Source organism: Halyomorpha halys, unplaced genomic scaffold (assembly GCF_000696795.3).
Source record: "Halyomorpha halys isolate HHAL.00 unplaced genomic scaffold, Hhal_1.1 Scaffold207.1, whole genome shotgun sequence".
Classification (NCBI taxonomy): Eukaryota; Metazoa; Arthropoda; class Insecta; order Hemiptera; family Pentatomidae; genus Halyomorpha; species Halyomorpha halys.
The window spans coordinates 966850-991314 of NW_027104696.1; the positions used below are offsets into that span (position 1 = coordinate 966850).

Consider the following 24465-nt stretch of genomic DNA (forward strand, 5'->3'; position numbering starts at 1 on the left):
TGACATGTTTTTTTGAAGTATTTATGTGAGTTATACTGTTTTTCGATGACTGTTTAAGCACCTTTAAGAAATCTTCCAATGAGTTTTTGTATATTTATATCAACTTTATCAGGTGTTATGAAATTAGGATTAAGCAAAAATCATAAATCTCTTATAAAATTTTCTCACCAGTGTCATCTACTAGCCAGATAATGCCAGCACTGAATAGGGAATAATTGGGTCCCATGGAATAATCAGGTCTGAAAATGAATGAGTTGAATGAACGAAAACAAACCACATTCGAATCTGCTTTATATCAGACAATTATATGAATTTTTTTCATTCAATTTAACTACATTTTTACGAAGATATAAGGTAAAGAAGATAGCTTTCATATACATAAAACATTCCAATTTTTTAATAAATTGATTAATATCTACATTTTTAAATACTTTTATTTATTTATTGATATTTACAACTGTACATAAATACTTCAAGTAAATTTGAGGAAATCATAATGGTATGGTACAAGCATGTAGAGAAACTACCCATTGGTAGCACTTTAAAAACATTTTTACAATATAAGGTCTCTAGGCCATCTTCTTTTCAGACACCTCGGAGGATTGTCCGGAATAATAGAGAAAGCAAGATTAGAAACTAATGGGTTTGAGTGGTTAGGGAGTTTGTAATGGAAGGATTGATATCTGGTTCGGACTAGATCGGTTACAAATGGAACATTAAGGTCTTTGTGGATAATTTTATTTGTGACAAAGTAGGGACCATGTAGGATTTTACGAAGGATTTTGGATTGTATGGACTGGATACGAGAGGAATTCGAAGGTTTAGTGGAGCCCCAAATTTCAACACCATACGGCGTTACGTACGTCCAGAAAGGCCTTATAATTGTCATGTAAATCAATCGTTTGTAATGAATTAGAAGTTTGGACCGCTTAGTCTGTAATAGTCGAAATCGACATGCAGTTTCCTGTCTTTTCAGTCTGTGTGAGGATTCCAGGTTAGTCGTTTGTCCAGATGTAGTCCATATATTCTCCGCAGGTACTAGCGGATCTGTTCAACAGGGGTAAGGGCACCATTATTGAAGTATACTGTAGGGCAGTCAGTAGGTTTACGACGTAGGGTAAAAGTAATTTGATGGGATTTGTTGGAATTTATTTTAATCCTTCAATTGCGACACCATTCTTCGAGGGCTGTGATATGGATTTTTAAATACAAACTAGAAAGTGTTAATAATATTACCCCTTTCATTTTTGTTCCTCACAGCATTTGTGTCGTTCAGTTAGTCTATTACAATGCATCAGGAATTTCAAGACTACTCCACAACGTCTTGTACTTCTAATAATCAATTAAACCTTTCGTTAAACGGAGGGAAACATATAATGGTTTTAAAATATATGACTCTTTGATGGGAACGGAAAAATATATTATTAGCAAAGTTTTTTCATATAAAAAAGCTAAAATTTACAAGCTTTATTAATATCCAGGTAAAAATAAATTAAGCTATTAAGCCGAAAAGATGAAATTTTTAGTCGTATTTTGAAGATGCCGTGTTCTCATCATCGCCCAGTTCCACCCTTTTTATCGCCCTATAAATCAAAATTAAAAACCAATTCATTCTCGTTTAATTTACCGAATTCAATCATTAAAAAACAATAATACTAAAAAATACAACTTTTTGTGACAAAGTCCGACTGCTCACTCTTTTCGGTTATATTAAAATTAGCAGTAAAAAAGTAAATAAAATTGTAAAGCTTAAACAAATACAAACGTAAAGAATCGGTTTCCATTTTCAGGCGCTTTTTAAATATTGGTTAATTTAAGTCTCCTCTTCCTGTTTAAAGCAAATATTTCATAAGTGATACAGGACAGTCTCCCATGGGGTCTTAGTGGAAGGCAACTATGCTCACTATCACTGTTTTTTATTACCTATCTATTAATTTTATTATCTCAAACAAAAAGTACATAGTTCGAAAATAGGAATATATATACAATAATAGGCATAAGGATATGTTTTTTAATTATTGTATACATATTCCTATTTTTGTATTTTGTATTGTTTTTTTTACGTGAGATAATAAAATTAATAGAAGGGTGAGAAAAAAGGGGAGGGTCTTAGTGGGGCAGGGCTGATTGGGGAGGATTGCCTTTTTTATCTTCCCTTGTGACATGACGTACATCTTACTCGCTACGATTTTTTTTTTATTATTATTATCAATGCCTCTCTGCTATGTCTAACTTGGTTTGATTTACTTTGGTACCTTCCGATGAGATGTTGAACGATTCCTACCGAAGGTGTACCCAGAACCAAAACTGGGAGGGAGGAGCAAAGCTATAGTCAGGTTGTGACATTGCAGCACGGAAAAGGCAAATGAAATCAAAATTTGTTATTTTATTTATTACTTTATTGTTTTTGTATATATTTTAATATTTATTGTATATTAATTTTAACATAGTTTGTTGATTTTTTTAATTTTATTTGTATTTGTTACTTGAGTATCTTTTTTATATTTTCTCATATGTCTATTTCATTCATTATTCTATCCATTATTCTGTTAAAGGTAGATTGGTTTAAAACCAAAATATGAAAGGGAAAAAGAAGGGAACGAAAAGGGGAAAAAGTAAAAAATTAAAGAACCTAAGAGATGAAACAAAAAAAAAGTCATGTTCTAATGTTGTACATTACTAATGTTTATAATTATTATTGTATACTTGTATAGGCCTGTTTATTGTTAGATTAAAAATACTGTCTGGTTAGACTAAAATAAGTAAGCTGTGTGACTAGCAGTCCAATGAAGGTGGGCAGCACAGCTTTATATTTATATTTTAATAAAGTTTTTCCTTTCCTAATGGTCCTAGTGCTTTATTATTTATAAAAATTGGTATTTTCTTTCAAACATTTTTTTTTTTTAAATTAATATTTCTCTCACTTTTAGGGGGGCAGCTGCCCCCGCAGGGCACGCCCATGATGCATACGAAAAGTTAATGTCGAACTAGGCAGAGTAGCAATAATAAAACTTATTAGTTATTATTTAAGACTTAGTTACAACAAGATAAATGTTGCTAATTTATCAATTTAGATTCATATTTGAAAATCGCTGATGGACCGTGTGTATTATTAAAAGGAAGGTAGGTGTGGGTACGGTCAAAGAAAAACTCAAATAATCATGAAACTATTTAATAAATAGTTTGACTACTATTTGAGTTTAGATTCATATCAATTTATTCCACCGCAGTTAACTGCCTCATGCTATAATTGTTTATTCATTCATATTAATATTATAATTACGGTATAATTTTTATAAAAGTGTCGGCGAGTGTGGTGGGTTTCACGCCGTTTTCCAATTTCAGGCGCTTTAAATTCGGTAGCAACGCACATAATATCATATTTTTTTCGTTAATATGTGCATGAAAATAACGTAAGGTTGTTTTTCAAATTTATATGATATGACGCTTTCATCTCCGTAAAGATTCTGATAAGTATTTCTGCTTTTCCATTTAGCGACTTGGAATAGGCCTGCCGCACTTGAACAATAAACTCAAAAGCATTGAGGATGTATATTATAGTGCAGTCGACATTACCATTATATTGCGGTGGGCATAAATATTGCTTAATATGTCGCATAATCTGTCCGCACTACAATTTATCATTTTCATAGCTGGATAAAACAGACACCGTTGGTGCTATATGCCGAGGTGTGTTATAATATATCCCAGGCGAAATGGAAACCAGAGGGTCAGCGCCTTTAATACCTATAAGCTCATCACGGCACCCATGTCGAGCTAAAAAAAAAACTAAAAATTTCGATTCAATTATCCTCAGAGCAATTGAATTTAAAAGGAAAAACAGTATAAAGTGAACATTATTAATGTACTGTATAGTCCCTATTTTAGTTTATTTTTTTATTATTTATTTTTCAGTATTTTGAGAAACTGGCATTCACTTGCAGCAGCCCTGGGATCACTTGGGCCACCCCAGGATGGGGCGGCACACACCACTCAAATATTTCCATCAATTAGATCCCACAAATAATTAGTAAAATTAATTTTAGTCAAGTAGGTAAGTAATTTTAGGGAACTTTTAAGTAGTTTTAACGTTTCAAAATCGTAATTATCGTTACAAAAAATAATAATCATTATAAAATAATTTTTATTTAAGTTAAGTCTCAAACACTATATTATAATTTCTTTAAATGCCTAACGTTTCGGCCAACGTAGCCATCCTCGAGGACAATTAATTAAATTAATTATATTATACATTAATTTTTAACAATTAAAATTGGATAGTTAAAAAACAACATCATCAATAACAAATTAGCATACCATAAATATATATTTACACTTCACATACACAATTTAAAAAATAAATTTTAGGCTATTCTGCCCAGATCATTAAATTTAGTCAAATCATCCTCTGAAACAATAAAACAATAAATAGGGAATCATATTAATTTATTAATAAGCTCATGTTTAATTACCTATTTTGTCATTTTTCAATTAAATTTGAAAACTTTAAATTACAGATTAACTTAATACTATTATCACACAATATTTTTAACCTTCCTTAGAATCAGGTCAAGCATATAATTGATTTATATCAAACTGTATTGTGGTCTAAATTTTTATATGATTGCAAGAAGACAGTCCAGTCAGGCACTCAATGAAGGTATCAAAACAGTAAAAGAAAACTACTTATTGTTAACCAACGTTTCGCCCGACTTTGCAGGGCTTCACATAAATTGAGATTTCAAAGTGGGGCAAAACGTTATTTAACAATAAATTGTTTTCTTTTACTATTTTCATACCTTTGTTGACCATCATCGTCATAGAAATTTCTGCATAGTGTTTAAAGACATAATAAGTGTGTGTTTGAGACTTAACTTGGATACAAATTATTTTATTTAAACAATAAAACTAGTCTCAAAGAAGTAAAAAGATTATATATAAAATAAAAATTATTGAAAAAAGTTGTTTTCTCCAAAATGAGACATCATTGTTTTCGTCAAATAAATCTTTTACTTTAAATATATAAATAGAATTCTAAACATACGGACCGTTTTAAGTTGCAAATGTATATGAAGGAAGGAAAAAAAGTGTTTTGTAGAAGTTTAAATCTAAGAAAAAAATTTAAAAAAAAGTGATATGGGACAAAGCCAATTAGCCTGCATTTTTAAGATTTGAAAAAGGAAATGACATCAATATGAAGGTATCCTTGAGGAAGGCCTGAGGGTCGAAACGTTGAAAAATTGTAAAGAATAATGAAGGTTGAGAGAAAAGAGGATCAAATTTGTTTTAAATTAAGAATAAACTAAACCACTCTCAAACAAGAATATATAAAATAATTTATATAAATCTTTTACTTTAAATAGATAAATAGAATTCTAAGTAATTGTAATTGTAGTTACAAATACTTTACACTAAAACGGAAAAAAAATCTGTTATACAATACCGTCCAAATATGAAAATGATATTCAGTTTAAGATTGCGCGCTGGCGTATAGATTTATTTACATATTACGTTTTATTCACATGTGAGTTGAATAACATGAAATTCTAAGTTTAATTGCAATTGCTTATCATTTAGAAGTATTTTCATTGAGAATTACGAGTACAACAGTAATTATTTGGAGTAATTACAATTACCATAATTGTAATCATGTCTTATTATTACTTTAGTGTAATTCTTCTTCAAAACTACAATTTTATTTTTATGTTTTAGACCGTTTACTGATAATCTTAGAGTAACTATATAGCATCTGAAACATATAATTAAATTATTCATTTTATGATTCTGCGCAACTCTGGTATATATGGCATGATGATACTCACCTTTGAGTGTGGCAGATTTTATTATTTCAATAATATTTTTTATTTTATTTTTATTATTCTCCTCTAGCCATATTGATCTTTTGTTTGTGAGATCTTACTGAAATTTTAATCATTACTTCTCTAAATTTGCAACAGTGAAACCTTAAGGTTTCATTATTGTAGTATTGTATATAGTACTTCTATGAAGCTACAACCAGACAATGACAGTGTGCCTAGATGATTCGGTATGGCTGCCAAAGAATGAGACCTGCTATCAATCTGGGCTGACCAATCTCTGACATTTATTTGTCCTGAATCCTTACCATTCCGTTCAAAACAAAAGTAGAATACAACATACTAATGCAAGAATAGACTAGGATTAATTATTCTATGTATATTCAAACAATACATAAATCATTTAGAGCATTGAATTATTCTTGAATACAACTACATGTTAAATCATAAGTAAGCGATTAATTACTTCTATAGAAATAATAATTTTTCCTTACCCACGTTATTTATATGTACACCATTATTGTTGTTTTAAATTTTTTTTCTTCTATTCATTTCTTTTGTTAAACTTTTCTTTGCCTCTTTATCAATTATTAAGGTTACATATATTTTCCTTCTCTCAATTTTCTTTTTCTTTCCATATTTCAATTTTTAAATTATTAATAAATAATATATTCATACTTCTTTGCATTATATAACTTCATTTTTTTCCCCTTAATTATGTTAATTTACCTACTTATTCTATTACCAATGTATACATTTTATTTTCCACTTTTCTCATCACTTCATTTTATTAATTCCATTCTGTAAAATTATTCACTTTATGTCATTCTGTTTATATGTTATTTTTTATTTTCTGTATTCATTGTTGTTATCAAGTTCTGTCTTAACCCTGATGAAGGCTAGAAATTCTAGCCGAAACGTTGGCACAATTAAATAAGTTACTTCAACTTATTTGTGTTTCATTTTGACCCACCCCCCAACCATCTTCTTCTCGTACAATTTTTTCTATAGTTGTGAAATTGGGTTTGGAAACAGTGAATGATGTGAGACTACTTTAAATTAACTGTCCAAAACATAAAATAAGCCTAAGCAATCAGTTGTATCAAGCAAAAAAATGCCACAGCCTGTGATGGAACCGGTACTTGCCTAGAAGCCACAACCAGTTACCCGAAACCGGTTCCAGCAATAGCAGTTACGTGACAAGGTTGAGGAGCAGTGAGGGACTAGCGCTGCCGCAAATCAAAATAAACACAGCACTTTCCGCGCCAACCCTTTTACCTATATTTATTCTAGAGGTTATTGCCGGTTCACTTAAGAAACCGTTTTGGGAATTTGCACTTCCGTATATTTATTTGCAAAAAGGGCCTGCAAATAACATACAATATATGGGATATACTTAATAATTCAAAAAACATCTCGGCTCCAATAAAATCAGTTAATCCATTTATAAGTAGTTTATAAGAAAGCATAAAATGAGGAACTTGAAGTTTTCCAAAATGAAGATAATTGTTTAAAGATAGCCATCATTATAGAAATTATAAAAATTAGTTTTAAAAAAAGTTAATTTAAATCTATTTCCCCCAAGTACTATCAAAATGAATTCCCTTTCAGCACTGAACTTCAACACAGACGGCCTTGTGCTTAAATTAATGGAAATCTATGCCCTGATAGTTCAGACCAGCCCGGTGTAGTGATCCTCACCGACACCAGGGCCAACGTCCTAACAGGAGACAAACCAACAACCCAGGCAGGAGGTGTCATGCTTGCCATACATCATGGCATCAGTTGGAAGGAGCCCCTCTCCCCCCAGAGGCCATCAAAGACCCTCTCCTTCATCATATTACAGTCCAGGTGCTCCTGGAGAAACCTACGATTATCATTAGAGACGACTTAGGTCTAGAGGAATTTTCCCAGCTCATCAAATAATGTCTTTAACGTACGAACCATTGGATTGTGGGTACCCTGAACCCGCGGCACACCATTTTGAACAATACCACCAGCACAAAGGCAGGGCAAACTAGAGCTAATACAGAACATAAATCAAATGTCAATCTCCTGCTCACGAGGCAGCATCACTGATTCGTCGACTGCATTACGCTGGTCTTCACAACATCCGACCAAAGACCTGTGCTTTACCTAGTAGACTTCGAAGAATGAAGTTTACGCCTACCTGGTGATCTTCACAGCCACCATCAAAGAGGCCGCCGTTCAGACCACTCCCACCATATCACATTCTTCAACTTAACGCCCTATGTATTAAGTGGAAGAATAAGTAGTACAGGACTAGGGATCATGAGGCGGAATCGGTGGTAAACTCCCTTGCCATCAGATACCCTTGTAGATCAGAAACCTCGTGAAACAATGACGGACCGCAATGTGGCAGGAGAAACTACTGGCTCAAGACGAACTCCAGGAAGAGAAGCTCCACGATACTTGGAGTGAAATAACTGACTTTTTCTCCTCGTGGGCTCTTGTGCTATTTCCTATACAAAGATTGTCACTATTCTAGAATTATGGAATCTTCTCATTTACTGCGCTGCGATTTGAGTGATCTAATTTGTTTTTTTATAATATAAAAATTTTGACGCTTTGAAAATTTTTTGTTTTAAATCAAAAACATTTTTTTATTATTCCTTTTTTTTAAAGCTATTTTCTCTTAATTAAGGTAAAAACAGTTAATATCATAAAACAAATTTCCACCTATAGCCAGGTTATGGTACATGTAACTGCTATAAACAATACTAGTAAGTATGCAATATGAAAGAAATAAGTAAAATTGGCCCTTTGAGGCATTCCTTATTGACACCAGTAACAATATTATATTAACATCCTGTCAAATAAAATAAAATGTTTATCGTATAAACGGGAACAATGCAGCCAACTTTAGTGGACACATATCGAAAGGGCATTCCATTTATTGATATAAGAATAGCCTTTAAAACAAACATGTCGGAGAGCAACACTGCTATTTTTATGATCGTCTTAAGAGCTGCTCGGAGCTTTGATTACTAAATGCGAGAGAGAGTATTCACCCAAAAGTTATTTCGGTCGATTTGCCGGAACCTCCCTTCGGAGTTGATGTATGAACTGTTGTTATAAGATAAAGATACACAGTTTTTTTTAAAAAAGAAATATGCTTTGCTTTGGCGTTATAGGCTAAATTGCGGGGAATATGGTTACGGCTTCCAAGTAATACCTTAATATACAATTTTTCTTAAAAAATGAAATATGGGGCACAACGAAACTTTGAGGAATATTAAATCTTTCTGCTCGTTGCTGAATCCGTAGTTATCAATACAATTACAACAAAAATGACATTTTTGATTGTATTATATCATCCCATTTGGGGTTTCAACTTTCCTCCCACCTATCTTCCAATTTTCTCCGCGTTTTTAATATTAACGAAACAATTAAATCGCATTTAATCTGTTTAAAAAAATGAGGGAGAAATACGACTTTCTTTTTTTTTTTTTTTTTTTTGTACTTCTCTCTTTTGCAAGACACATCTTAAGAGACTTCGATTAGTAGCAATCAAGGACGAAGTACCCTCAACGTAATATTAATATAATAATGCTTATTATAAATTTAATTCTCGATAGCATAAAGAAATGAAATGGTTGTATCTCCAAAGAAACGAAGAAAACTATATGCAATAATTTTATTCACTTTAGGTGTTAACATAGTCGATGAATAAACATTAGTTAAATTATACTGCACCATTATACGATTTGTGAATAGTCGTAGCGGGATTTTTATTTAAATGGTTTATTTTCTAATTAAGGAAATGTTTCATTCATCCGATTTTCCAGTGTTTATGAATTTTCAGTTTTCATTTAACATAGTTCAAAGGGGTATATTAATTATTTCTATGATTTTTTCCCGGAAGAAATCATCTTTTTATGAAATATTTTCTTTATTTCATTATTTGAACAACGTTTCGTGCTGTTTTCTCATTATCAGGTTCGTTATTCTTAACTGTGTGATTAGCTAGTCAACAAAAATTAGATAAAATTTCAAAATTCAAATTCTTGAATATAAGTTAAAATCATCTTATAGTAAAATAATGAAAAGAACTCATAAAAAGGGTAATTTCTTCCGGAAAAAAAAAAATGACTTTGTTAATTGAAAACTGTAACTTTATAATGGAATAGTATCTAACAAAAAAACTTGTATACAAAAGAGATGAAAAAAAAAAAAATGTTCAAATCCTTAAATAGTACAAGTATGTAAATGGAATAAAAATGCAATAATAAAAGTGTGAATAGAGAAGTAAATATGATAAAAAATAAATCAAAGAAAAGGGGGGGATAAATGTATATGTGAGAAAAATACACATAAAATAGGAATAAACTAATTATAAAATTTAAATATATTAAAAAATGTTTATGTTGTAAGCAGAAAAATCAGTAATAAAGGTTAATTAAATTATATTGAAAATGTAAATTAATGTTTTAAGAAAAATTATGTTATATGATAAGGTGATAACAGAGTCCTAACCTGTTGAAGGTAGGTTCTGTTTGGAGTTTGCAAAGGTAAATGATAGAAAGAAAAGTGGTTAATAAAAGTTTTAAATTTAGGAAATAATTATATGGAAAAAATTGTAAGTAGGAATCTATTTTAAAAAAACAAAAAAAAAAAAAACAAAGAATTTTATAATGTTATTATGATAGTATTTTAATTGATTAATTTATTTAGAAATGGGACAAAGGCAATTAGCCGGCAATTTTAAAAATTTTAAAGGAAAAAATGAAAACAAAATAGAGGTAAGACCAAAAAAATCAGTATGTAAGTGAAGGAAATTGTTATAAAAATAATTAAAAGGAGCTGTTTGTAGGTATCCTTGAAAATGACCTATGTGGTCGAAACGTTGGAAGTTTAAAAAGAATAAAGTTGAGAAAAAGGATCAAAATTGTTTTTAAAAAGCTAAACCACTCTCAAACAAATATATTAATAAAAAATTATCTAAAAAAACTAATGAAAATTCGGAGAGCATATAGTTGATAGAGCGTGAGTTAATAGAATTAAATAAATTACATAATATAATTATTTTATGTAATTTTTTGAACCTAGTTCTTATTTTAATATTACAGTGATAATATTAGTAAATTATACATTAATGGATACTGATGTATAATTTATTATAGTCAGGTAGCCAAAAGCTTGTTCTAAAAGTACTACGACCCAGAATAATAAAAATATCTTTCACTTCAATAAAATTAATAGTGTCTAGTCTTATTCTCCTTATTCCGAAAGTATTTTGTATTATTTTTTAATCAAGTACCTAACTTTCTTGTAGTAGCTTTTAGAATTTCAGAATAAGCAATGGACTATTTTTATATCCAGATTATCAATCATACATTATAGCTTTGATATGTCTAACTCCTTTTCATAAGTGTCATAAGACTATACTTATATGGAATAATCGTCCATACTTCGAATACATATAAGAAAGCTAAATATAAAGTCTAAGAGAAGAACAAAAGAACTTATTAGAAGCAATTTAGTGTAGAGTTCATCAAGGCTGTAAATACTAAAATAGTTCGCTAGCCCTGTTAAGATAGGATAGCATGTAGAAACAGTTTTACAGCCCTAGAAATGGAAAAAATAAATAGTCGGAATTCTCCTTTATCTATCGCCTTTTAGCAGAGCGATGCTCCTAGAATGAGGTTTACGACTTCATAGGCTTACTTCAAAATATCGATTTGGGCTAGAAGTAGTCGCAATATTAATCGATTTCTTTGATACGAGATTAATTTCGAAGATTCAATTCCATAATAATTGCGCAGTTAAAATAAAAGATCTTCAAGCGAAACGTTTATTCGTTGTGATCAACAAAATAAAACTGATTCTATCGTATGCGAACTAGGCCAGCATACAATATAATAATATAACAATATAATAGGGGTATTCATTATGTTGTGTTAAATGTTTTAAGTATGATTGTGAGCAGTCCTGTTAAATGGTAAATGCATGTAAGATCCTATCGGATTTTTCGTGCAACTTGTTTTATAACCTTTCCTTCCAAACCTTCATGTTATTGTTTATTTCTAAGTTTTGATTAAAATAATTTATTACGAAATGCCTAAATTGAAGGAAAAGTAGAAGTTGTGTGAATGTTTGGTTACTGAGTGCTTTGTTGATCTTCTAACTTGTGAGGAAGAGAATCAAGAAGTGCTACTTGACAACTGTCATTACATTGTTATCATTGTCATCCATTGCTTTATTAGAATTAAAAAACATCCAAAACACTACTAATATACAATCAAAACACAAACTACGAGCAAGGAACCTAATACAACAACAAACACAATTTTGACGAACTCAGCTAGTCGGTTGCATGACGTTATTCTCCATTTAGCACACCTAGTAACAGACTCTCAACCATGTTATAACATGGTAAAAGAAGGAAATATTTCTCCATTTAACACGCTTTAACATGTTAAACTAAATATCATAAATACCCCTACTGTAACCATAAAACACTGTAAATGGACAACTAACCACTCGTTATTTTCAAATAACCCTTTTTATCAATTAATTTGATTTAAAACCACCTGACAATTTTGCAGTAATGGTTAGATTGTAAAGAGCTATAGTAATATTGTATACAATATATCAATATTAATAATATAGTTGATAATTATTTGTAATATTACAATGTAGTAGGTAGTTTTAAATTATAATTATAGTATTATAATATTGCTAAAGTATAATCATGTTTTATGATTATTTTTATGAAAAGTAAAATTTTTTAATTCATAATCTGTATAACTCGTGAAGTCATCAGAATGTAATTTATATCAAAATAAATCACTATTTCAGTTTTGATGCCTGCTTCTACTATTTAAATAAATAATAACTATAAAAATAAAAAATTGTCAAAGCAAGTGGTGATGGATAAAGAATCTAGATTTAAGCAGGCAATGACTTCTAGAAAAAAATATATAATAAAGTTGGATAATGATAATTTTGATATTATCAAAACCAAAAATAATGCGGTTTACAAGTAAAGACAGTTTATTTTATTATATGATGAATAAAACCCAAACACTTCCCAAACGAAGGAATATTCGAAACCAGTCTCGAAGAGCCATGACAATTTGTGGGACAGACCTTAGACCATGAAATTAGGGTAGAGTTTAATTTGGAAAACTCGTTAAAACAGGAACAAAGAGCTAAGGAAATTCTTCTTACATTAGTAAGAGGACATTCTTATCCTGCTACGAGATCTAAACAATTCGATTAAAGCTAAATAAACAAAAATAGTCTCTTCTTCCTAGGAAGACAGTTTTAGAAACTTCTGTACCTCCTTGTCTATATATTATAACGTATAAGGTTGACGATATCCAATGTTAGACACAATGTTTAAGGAACTGTGACCTCATATACTCTATACCATGAACCCATTTCTGTATAGTGTTTTGTTGTTTTAGTTGGAGGAATGTAGGTAAAACGTCCCAGGCAACATAAAAAAGTAATTGTTGATTTCTTTCTATATCTGGAAGAGTCATCCAAAAAAAAAAAACTCACAATGCTTTAATGAGTAACTTTAAAAAAAAAATAACAATTATGTGTTCATAGTATAAATATAAATGTTATTGAATAAAAAACTTCATTATAAATAATAAAATACAAAACAATTTATTTTTATATTTTATTAAAATATTTACAATTTTAAAATTTGTGAATTTGATGAAAAAAAAAAAATTTCAGAAAGATGATACTTAAAGATAACTTAATTACTGAACTTAAAATCATGAGGAAGATCAATTTTTACAGACTATAAGTAAAAATAAATCAAATACATACACAATACCAAAATATACAATGCTAAATACAACAATAATTAGTTTTTGCTTTCAGTTTGCCTCTACTCATCGAAGAAAATGGATTTGGCAAGAAGACAAGATGGCAAAGATTGCTATTATTTCGATGACTTCCGTATAGTAGAGCAAGCTCACTCAACAATCTTCGTTTTCCAATAAAATAAAACAGCACATTTATTATATTTTACATATTTGCCAGGCAATGAGTTATAAAAAATGTATCTGTTAAGAAAAAAAATGACGTATTATTAAGTTGTGATAATTTAATGTAATTACCCAGTGTGGTGTTTAAATAAGTGATATTTGACCTCAAAAAGAAAAATCTGACACAGATGATCCGATTCTTCATAGAAAGGAGAAAATTCAAGTTTAGCATTTAACCAAGCGTCACCAATTTCTCAACCGACAATTTGGACAAGTATATTTCTACTGCTAGGTAGAAAATCACTAGCTTGCAGTGGACAAAAACTTACTACTTTACAAAATAATAAAGTAATAGTCAGATTCTTTATTCGAGTATGTGGCCAGCGCCCCCACTCATTTTCAACTGGCTTCTAATACCAGTGACGCAGTTTAGAGAAAAGTACCGGGATCTCCGGAGTCCTGCTCTTTTCTCCATAAGTAGGAGGAAGAGCTCAGTTAGCAGTTCCCCAGGCTGAATGTAAATATTGTGTTTAAGATGTTATTTTACTTTAAGTTTAATTTTGTTTATTTATCTATTTTTATTAGTATTATTTTTTTTATTTGTGTATATTTTTCTTTTATTTCTTATCATTTAATTTATATATTTGTAAATATGGTGTGAATGAGCTCTCTGATCTCTATTACCATTGCCTATAAATATAATACAGAATGTAATATTACACAATAAAAGTATAAAAAATAAGTTTAAGCGTTACTTTTTTTTTTTTACTAAGAACCAGTGACTAAAAAAATATTTTATTTTGGTAATTTTTAATTTACAATAAATCAAACTATACCGGCATTTATTTGTTTTTTTTGTTAAGACCATTTGAAGGAGACTTTCAAGTGGTTAAATAATGCAAAGTTTTATTTTTCATAAATCTTTAACGATTTGTTATAATCAGCTTCCTACTTTACAGATTTCTCAATTTTAGAAAAAATGTCTTGTTTAATAAGCTTTAAGTTTATGTTAATTAAACTGAGGTCTGTTTATGAATAAAATGAGATCTACATCCGTTTTTATAAAACAATAATGTGATGTGAAATTCTGTCTCCTTGAGGTACCAACTAAGTGTGAACAAACCATTAAAACAAACTTTTATGTGTTATTTAAAATTATGTAAATTGAAATGTTTAGTTCAGATTTGAAAATAAAATTCGTCTTCAACAAATTATGAAATTTTCATATAAAACTAAAATAATAAATGTACTTAATATTGTGAATAGCTTATTCAGTAACAAACCTCAAACTTAATTAACATAGACGTAGATTTTAATAAATATGGACGCATTGGATCAAAACGTTATCCGATAAGTTTTTGTCATAAAATCTATTTTAAAAAAATTATAAAAAATGCCCGCTCGAGTTAAGACCGAATAGGAATATTTCTTCTCCCCCCCCCCTCTCCTCCGCTCTCCATATCTCTTCTCCCATGTTCTCTCTTATTCACTTTTAGGCCATTCTATATTCTATATTTATTTTAGCTTATTATTCTTTACTCACCTATATTACAGTGCATCTTTATCCGTTGTAACATATATTCTTTCTTGCCATTTTATATTTTCTTTCATACACTTCATTTTGTTGATTGTAATTGTTTTTCATTATTTTGATATCTTATTATTCAATTCAATTACTCATCTTTCACATTTTCTTACGCACCTTTCATTATGTTTATTTCAACACTGTAATCTTTGTATTATTATTCTTACCTCTTTAATATTATATTTTATCTTTTATTATTATCAATCAACTACTATCTACTTAATTTAATGTTATGAAAATTTTCAAGTGTGTTTATTATTATTTTCTTTTTATGTTTCTCTGAGTTACGGTTGTTATGCCAGTGTTAGTCTAGAGAAGGTTAAAATTAACAATCATCAAATATAGAACATTTGCCACTGTAATGACCTTGCAAAAATTGTTAATGTAAAGTGAAAGTGAAGCTCATTTTGCTGTACTTGGGTTTTGTTGCATTTTAATGTGGTTTTGTATTCTCTTTGCAATGTTAATTCACCTAACTGAATATCTGACATCATAAATTAAAAAGACAAAAGATAAATCGACAAATGAGTTAATAATGTTGTATTCGATCACAACTAGGAGTCAATTAAAAGCTTTAGAGAGTGTAATAGTTAAAATTGTACTATTCATTATGTGCAAACATTTTTAATTTCCGACTTGTTTGTAATAGAACACTTCTATTCTCCAAAAAATGATTTTTCACTAATAAAACCTTGATTGGAAATAGGACATAAATCACTTAAGAAAAGAGGTAAATCGCACCTATGCATCTCACAAGAGGAAGGCACTTGGAATATTTAGGAAAATAACTTCTTCCTTTTTTAAATACATTTTTTTTTTTTTTTATATCTTTAGTGGTATCATCAGTTTACAATATGAAGAAATTCATTTTCGAAAGATAAAACAGGATTTTAATTTAAAAGAGTGAAAAATTAAGAAAATAAAATAAAATAAAAGTTTAATTTCTCACTAAACCGTTGAAAATGGCTTATAGAGATTATTTTGTCACTAAGATGTCGAATAGGCCTCTGAAGCCTTATTTTTTCATTTGTTACACTTTGTATTGTTGATTTATATTAAGACCTTCCTAGCAGAGTGTACTGAGGCATCACCTCAGCAAACTGGAGTCTGCAGAGACACCGTTCCGAATCTGGCCTAGGCGGGTTGACCTTTGTTTCGTGGCGGTCCCACGGAATGGAAACTTGGTCTTTCCGCTGTGACCAGAATAGGTCGGTAATCTGTAGGATAATCCTCCTTACTTGGTCTACGATTGAGCACATAAGAACGTTAAACCACAATTGATAAAAACAAAATCTAGGAAATCTCATCGATTACACCTGATTTGACTACACTAACCAAAATAAAGATTTATAAAAGTACTAAAAAGCCAGGATCGTTACAATATTTATTATTATATATCATTATTTATTATTATTAGTATCCAGTCGAATTACACGTCGGAATATATTTTAGATAAGGGACTGAGACAGGGTGAAAGAAATTATTAAACTAAGGTAAATAATTTTTAACAATCATATAACTTTACCAACGACCTACTTTTCAGCTATTTGAAATCTTCACTATCACAGAATAGTATTTATTAATAATCAAAAAAATCTAAAATAAGAAAAATTTTCAACGAGCGGCTTAGAATAGGTTGTATTCTGAATTCTCACACCACCAAGTTAGTTTGTATCACTTGGAAAAAAAGTTTTAATCAGAACAGTCCTTAATTTGAATATACTATTATATTACATGGTTGCTGTTTTTTTCGGACCCTTCATTAAAATAGAATTAGTACTTCATACATATATAATATATGAAATGTATTATATATACTTTTACTGAGTCTTCTCCTTTTGATTATAAGGTGTTGATATCAGTCCAGCTATGGTGGCATAGTCTAGCTATAGCCTTAGGCTAGATCGTGGAGTTAATGGAACGTTAAGGGACCGTTCCACTGGAAATATTACATGGTATGGTAGATATTGGTGTATATGTTCACCAAAGCCATCCCACCCATTTCGGAAACCTGAACGTGCAGGATACAAAACATTAAAGTTTCATTAAACTTATTTTTAAAGGAAGGATAGAATTGTTTAATCTCAAGTTTTAAACTTACAGAAATAAAAGAAATAACAGTTCTTTCTGTAATTTAAGTGTCCCCAAGGACACGACCTCAGTCCTGCTTAAACTATTTTAACCTACTACGGATTCCTCGTTACAATTAGGTACTCAACCTGAATAAGACCTTTCAAATATTATTTAAATATAATAGTCATAATTTTTAAAACATATTTATACAATATTTAATTAGTCATTTTTGATATGAAAAATGAAATTCGTCTTTAACAAATTATGAAATTTTCAAATAAAACTAAAATAATAATTGTACTTAATATTGCGGGTAGCTTATTCAGTAACAAACCCCAAACATAACATGGACATAGATCTTAGTAAACATGGACGCATTGGATCAAAGAGATATCGGATAAAGTTTCGTCATAAAATCTGATTACCAATAAAAATCTGTAAAAAAAAAAAAAATTATTAACCAGCTCGAGTTAAAACCCACTAACTTTAGACAGAACCTCTACTATTTAGGAAGCTTAGTTTTTAAAACCTTTCAATTAGATAGACTGATAAAAGCTAAGTAGAATGAAAAAAATAATATAATAAAAAAAAAATAAAAGTTTTCTATCACTTATAACCTGAAAAATTATGTCAAGTAGCCAAAAATAAATATGTGATTAAATATATATCGTGGATATTACATCTAAAGGGCGAATCCAACAATTTTCAGAATTGTATATTATGTTCCTTACCTGGTCGGAAAAATTATTAATGAATGAAAAATCTATAATATGTTTATATTTTTGAGAACCAGGATCATTCTTAATTGTGTTTCACGTAGTTAAACTACTTATTTCAATACCTATTCCTGGAAAGAAAAAAGATACAACGATTTCTATTTAGTGGTTATAGGTTATTTATTTACTATTTAATGATATTTAGGTATAATGAGTGAAAACAAAAAAATAAAAATATATTAATATTATACCTAATAATAGATTAATAAATATGCTGTCATGTCGCAACCCAATATCTCTATACAATATAACCAAATATATTTTGTAGTTTACCTCGTCAGAAAAATTGTTTTTTGGATGAAAAATCTATGTTTTTATATTTTTACAACCTGGAAAAATCCTATATGTTTTTCATACGAAAATTAATTTGCACAATAACCATTCCAAGCGATTGTAGTGAAAATCGGAGAATATCCATTTTGTTGAATTAGCCCTTTTAACAGGAAATCGACGATATTATTGCATACACATACCCTTTGTGATCAGTGGTTTAAAAACTGTTAAGGAAGAGTTTACTGACCTGGAAGAAGAGGCAGAAGCAGACCCATTGGTAGTAAGTGTAGCACTTCTTGTCTTCGCTGTCTCCCCTAGAAGTGTCCACTCCAGGATACGGCACGACGACACCCACCTTCTTCTTGAAGGCCGCTTTGATGGTATAGGTCGAATGTATCCAGCAGTAGGTGTTTAGGACGTCCTCCGGTATATCCTTGGTGTGGACGCAGTCTATGGGGTTGCCTACGTACTGCCGCGTGGTCACGATCAAGCTGAAGGCGATGAGTATCATAACGGTGATGCTGTAATGAAGCCGGAAGACCGGGGAGTCGATCTGGATGTTGCTTACCTTGATGAGATTCTTGAGGCCCCTGAAAACGTCGAGCATCCTTTCTCAGTCCTTCATCTCCCGATTGCCGTCAGCGGGGAACCCTCATGGCGAGACACTACCCGTACCGTCTAAACTTAGACACTGCTCCACCATATCTACTTACTGTTTCAGTCCGCTATATTTATCTTCGGCCGCGGTCGCCTCCTCTCGTAACCCCCACTCCATTGTTACCGAGCTCTATCAGCCGGATTAATACCTTAAAGGAGCGCTGGTTGGCATCTTTGGAGGAGCTCAATCGTAAACGCCGATTTGGAACCACTGGACGCCAAAACCAAAACAAAGAAAAAAATTTTCCATCTATTGAAGCCTCCTCAAAAATGAAACTCCAAAGGAAGTACACCTGCTGTAATATAAACCTTACTATGTCTTACAAACTATTGATAACATAGACATATAATATAAACAAAACATTTAGAAATGCATAAATGGAATAATAAAATCAAATTTTAATACACTTTTCAACTACCATCCAACTTTGGTATGTAATGAATACTTATACGTTTCAAATAAGTAATTTCTTTATCACTCAGGATCAGGATTGTTTTTAACCAAATGGGGGTCCGAGAATTTTAAGATATGGGCTCCCCCTAGTTTAGAGTTGAGGAGCCCTCTTCAAATAATTTTCTTGAAACAGTAAGATACCTGCGAATTCACCTAGATCGCCGCCTTACCTGGAATCACCATATCAACATCAAACTTATGCAAGGTTAGCAATGCTATATCCTATCCAAAACAGAAATTCCAAACTAAAACCAGAAACAACTGTTCTTATATTTAAAACAATTCTCAGGCCACTGCTGATGTACGGCTGTGAAGTCTGGGGAGCGGCATCCTTTACGAAAAGGAAAAAACTACAATCTTTTCAAAATAAAGTCCTAAGAATCGCAGTTAATGATCCTTGGTTCACAAGAAATAGCCAGGTTTCTACAACCTGGGAAACCCAACCTCAACCAGAATACTGAAGCTCAGACTGCTGCAGGACATTCTGTTATAAATTTTAATAAAAATAAAATTAATTTATGGTCACACAAACTCTATTTTAATTATTATTAATAGTCATTTTATTTATTCTTTTTTTTTTCTTCTCTCGTTCCTTTTTCAAATTAACTTGTTTCTTTTTACTATTAGAGGGCAATTTTTTGTTTTATTTAAGTGTACCAAAATCATTATTTTTGTTATAATTTTACTTTCCTCTTTTATTAAGAAGCATTATTCTTATCTATTTTTTTTTCTTTTAATAATAACATTGTATATAGTTAGGGGTGTCATAATCAACTGTTAAAATATATATACATATATATATATATATATAATATTACGGTTATATCAACCATGTAAGGCCCACCAGGCCGATCTGGTATAAAATAAAATATAAAAAAAAAATAATAATTTTCTATACAACTTTGTGTTATCAATTAGTTTAATATTCTAAAAGTAACATACACTAAAATTAAAAAATAAACCTTAAAGAGATGTACTTTTCTAGATTTTTATTAGTATAAAATAATAAATTACTTCTTACACGTCTATTTATTTAAGTACATTGAATTCTGCTGGCATAAGCTTATCAACTCATCTTTTATACTTTAAGCAATAGTTCTTCACAATTCATTCCTGATTCGTTTTAACTTGAAGGAACAATAGTTTTCTCACTTTATAAGGAGCGCCGCATTTCTAAAAACACTCTCCGTCTTTATTCATATTTTATATTCATAAATAGTTTGCTAACAATGATCAATTATTTCAAATTAAAAAAAATTAAAAGTACTGTAGAGAAAGTTTTTTTTTTTAATTCGGGATTTATTCACCATCAGACTATTGCGATGAGGATGAAACTTAGCTGACAATGAAGACCACTTGATTGTAATTGATATGACGACTTTAATCAAAATCTTTAGATCCAGCGACAATTGTTAATTTAATGATATAAAGTGGCACTTCCGAAAAGTCGATTTTAGCTAAAAAGTTGCAGTTTCATCTCAGACATTTAACAGTTAAATACCTGATTGCAGTTTCGTTCAATTTTTTGTATAAATTGTTCACATATAATAATATGGAAATTATAAATCATTAATAGAACCACAGAAAATATTATTTTAAAAGATGAACGGAAATAATTAGAACTAAATGAAATAAAGAAAAAACAAACATTCATTAACTATTAAATTGGATACAAAATAAAAACCTAACTTAAAGAGCTCATGAAAGATAAATATTAATAAATTAAAACATTATGATAAATCAAGATAAATTACAAGTTACTTGATGAAACAAATTAATAAAATTCAATGACTATTATTATAAATATAGAACTAGAAATACATTGTACATAATTTAAGGTTGTAAGGAGTAATGTTAATGGTAACATAAAGTAATTAAAGAGAGGAAAGTGAGTTCGGAATTTACTTAATAAATTTATTAAATTAAGGTAATGGGTCAAAATTGGCCGGAACAAATGCTACATTGTTTTTGAAGATGTGTGGGTAAATGGTGCGGAAAATGGTTGTCGAACTCTATTTCCTGTAAGATGTTTGTTGATGTATACCTTCAAACTGGCTGCTTGAAAAAAAATACCTGATAAGAATTCATGAGAAATGCCTACAAAAAAAGTACTGCCATTTCATTGGAAATTTCTGAGTTACGTACACTAGAGAAGAACATTATTATACCTTATCTTCGACAAGTATATTTTACTGCCTCATGAAAAGTTTTTGTCTTCTAGCTAAATTCACTCCATCATTAGGTGATTAAATAATTTAAGAAATTTGAATGCTGAGACCACATATATTTTTTCCTTTTCGTCCAGGAATCAAATTATTATTCAATATTACTCAATTTCAATTAATCAGTGGGTAGAGACAATAATACAAAAATGATTGACGTACGAAACGAAATTTTAAAGAATTATTATAATATTCAATAGATAAATATAGTATGTCACGTAGGGAATACATGAGTGTCTTACTGTTCTAAGGTCAAGTACCTATTTTACATGAATTCCAAAAAAAAAAAATTCTTGAAAGGTGCCAACGTGCTATAACTACATGAATTTCATAGCAGTTTTGAACGTGTTTACGATCTGCTTCAGTGAACTGCCGCAACGAAAATGAGGACAACTTCTTTAACAATTTATAGATTTGCACCGTATATAGACTAGTGTGTAAAAGTAAATAGTTCATTTATTTCAACCCGTTCCCGTTACGTCTTTTTTGCAAGGGATAGACCATATATTGAAGAAACCTTCAAGGACTAAATCACATAGTACAAGAGCCCAAGAGGAGAAAAACGGTAGTTATTTCACCCCAATTTTTATTACTTAATTGAAAACAAGGTATAATTACTAGTCAAAATTGATGAGTTTGCCAAGTATAGATAGGGGGAATAAAAATGGCGGCTGTTTCAAAACGTTAAAAATAATTAATTTTTTATTCGGAGCTCTATATCTTAAAAACTACCAACACTAGAAAACCTAAGTGAACTTTATTTAAAGAAGAGTAAATTTGCTGAAATATTAGCCCTAATAAAGCTAAAAGTTTATACGTCCAATAGTTCTCGAGATATAGCCTTTTAAAAAGCAACATTTCATAAAAATGTACCTAAATATCAGCAATTAGTAAATTTATTTTGAGAAATCTATATCTCAGGAACTATGTGACGTACAGATGTCTATTACCTATATAGCTTAGAGCTCCGAATGAAAAATTAATGTTTTGAAACAGCCGCCATTTTTTATACCCTACTTATACTTGGCAGACTCATCAGTTATGACTAGTAATTATACATAGTTTTCATTAAAGTAATCAAAAATTGGTGTGAGATAATTGCCTTTTTTTCTTCCCGGCTCCTGTACTAACACTAGGACCCGTAAACATGAAGCAGTAGCCATATAACAAAAATATTTCTCAGGTACGTATCAGTGATCATGCCATGATAGCTGTAGAAACTGACGCACTAAACAAAATGTTTGAACTAGCCTCAACTTTACATCAACACACTATTCAGTGCAATTAATTATGAGAATATTAATATAAGAAATATATACATATAATTAACAGTCCTTATAAACTTAAATTATTAAGTGAAAGCGTGATACTTATTCTTACCAATAAAATCTACGGGAAAGCAAAAAAAAATGTTTGAAAAGGTGAAACTTGATTGCCTTTTACACAAATTTATTTTCATTTTCTTATTATTAATAGAAAATATAGTCATTTCAATATGAAAAAAAACATATTTAATATCAATTATTCATTCATCATAAGTCAGAAATCGAATTACAATTAAACTATCAAGTAAAAACACTACACAATGTTACTACAAGTAATGTTACTGGACTAACAGCTGCATTAACTGCCACGTTTAACAAGTATAGGCGATGAACGTAAACTGTCACAACATATCATCTTTACGAACTGCAATTACGATAGGCGATAAATCATTGTCATAATACATTTGCCCAAAAACTTAAAATTGTATCAGCCTCAGCCCTCAAAAATAATCCGCCAGGGGCCCCAATAATGAATCCACCCCGGGCCCCAAAATCAAATTCACCATGGAACCAAAAAACAAATTTTCCCAAGAAATTATAATTTTATCAGGCACAGGCCCCAAAAATAATCCGGACCCCCAAAACAAATCCAAAATAAAACGCCCAAGCCCTAAAACTTATATTCATCCAAGGCCTCAAAAATAAAAAGTCATTGGCCCCCAAAAAACACTTATGTTCTAAATCAAAACCTAAGAAAAAATAATAACTATGTTTTATATATTGATCTTTTAAAAATCTTATTTATTTCAGAATCATTAAAAAAAATAAATAAGCTGAGATACACTAATGTTATTTTGGAAGTGGTTAGAGGGAGTTGAAAGTGAAAAATCGTTATTTTTATGACTACTTCGGAAAGGGAACAACAAAAATTATAATTTTATTTCAATAACAGTACTATTGAAGATCTGAAGGAATTACTTAAGATAGTGTTAATTTATTGCCATTACTTTTGTAATTAATAGCTTTGAATTAAGATATCATAAATATATAGTGTGTTTGTGAATGTATATGAATGTGATGGTTCTTTTAAACAAAAAAAATTGAATTTTAAAAATTAGTGATTATGAAGTGCAGGCGGGCACTATTGGGGTCAGTTCGTTTTAAAGGATATTGTGTAGTGAATCAAGTCATATGAAATATAAACTCTATTGCCGATCGCTTTCAGAATAATACTCCCATCAGATTGGATACTTTTATTTTGAATCTCAGTGTATTTGGAGGGATATCAATTGATGTGCTTCTATACCAGACGGTAATACAGCCTAGTAAGCAATACAAACAGCTCACTAAAATAGGCAGTAAAGCAGAGTTATG

At 30.2% G+C, this 24465-nt stretch overlaps 1 protein-coding gene across 1 annotated transcript in view; it reads right to left on the reverse strand.

Annotated features, from left to right (window-relative positions):
• shakB (shaking B) overlaps window positions 1-19228 on the reverse strand; it is a 129377-nt gene extending 110149 nt beyond the window's left edge. The window contains exon 1 of the mRNA XM_014418727.3: window positions 18741-19228. Coding sequence (XP_014274213.1) covers window positions 18741-19100 — 360 coding nt within the window. The 5' untranslated portion in view covers window positions 19101-19228. The remainder of the gene's footprint in view (window positions 1-18740) is intronic.
• Window positions 19229-24465: the final 5237 nt, after the last annotated feature.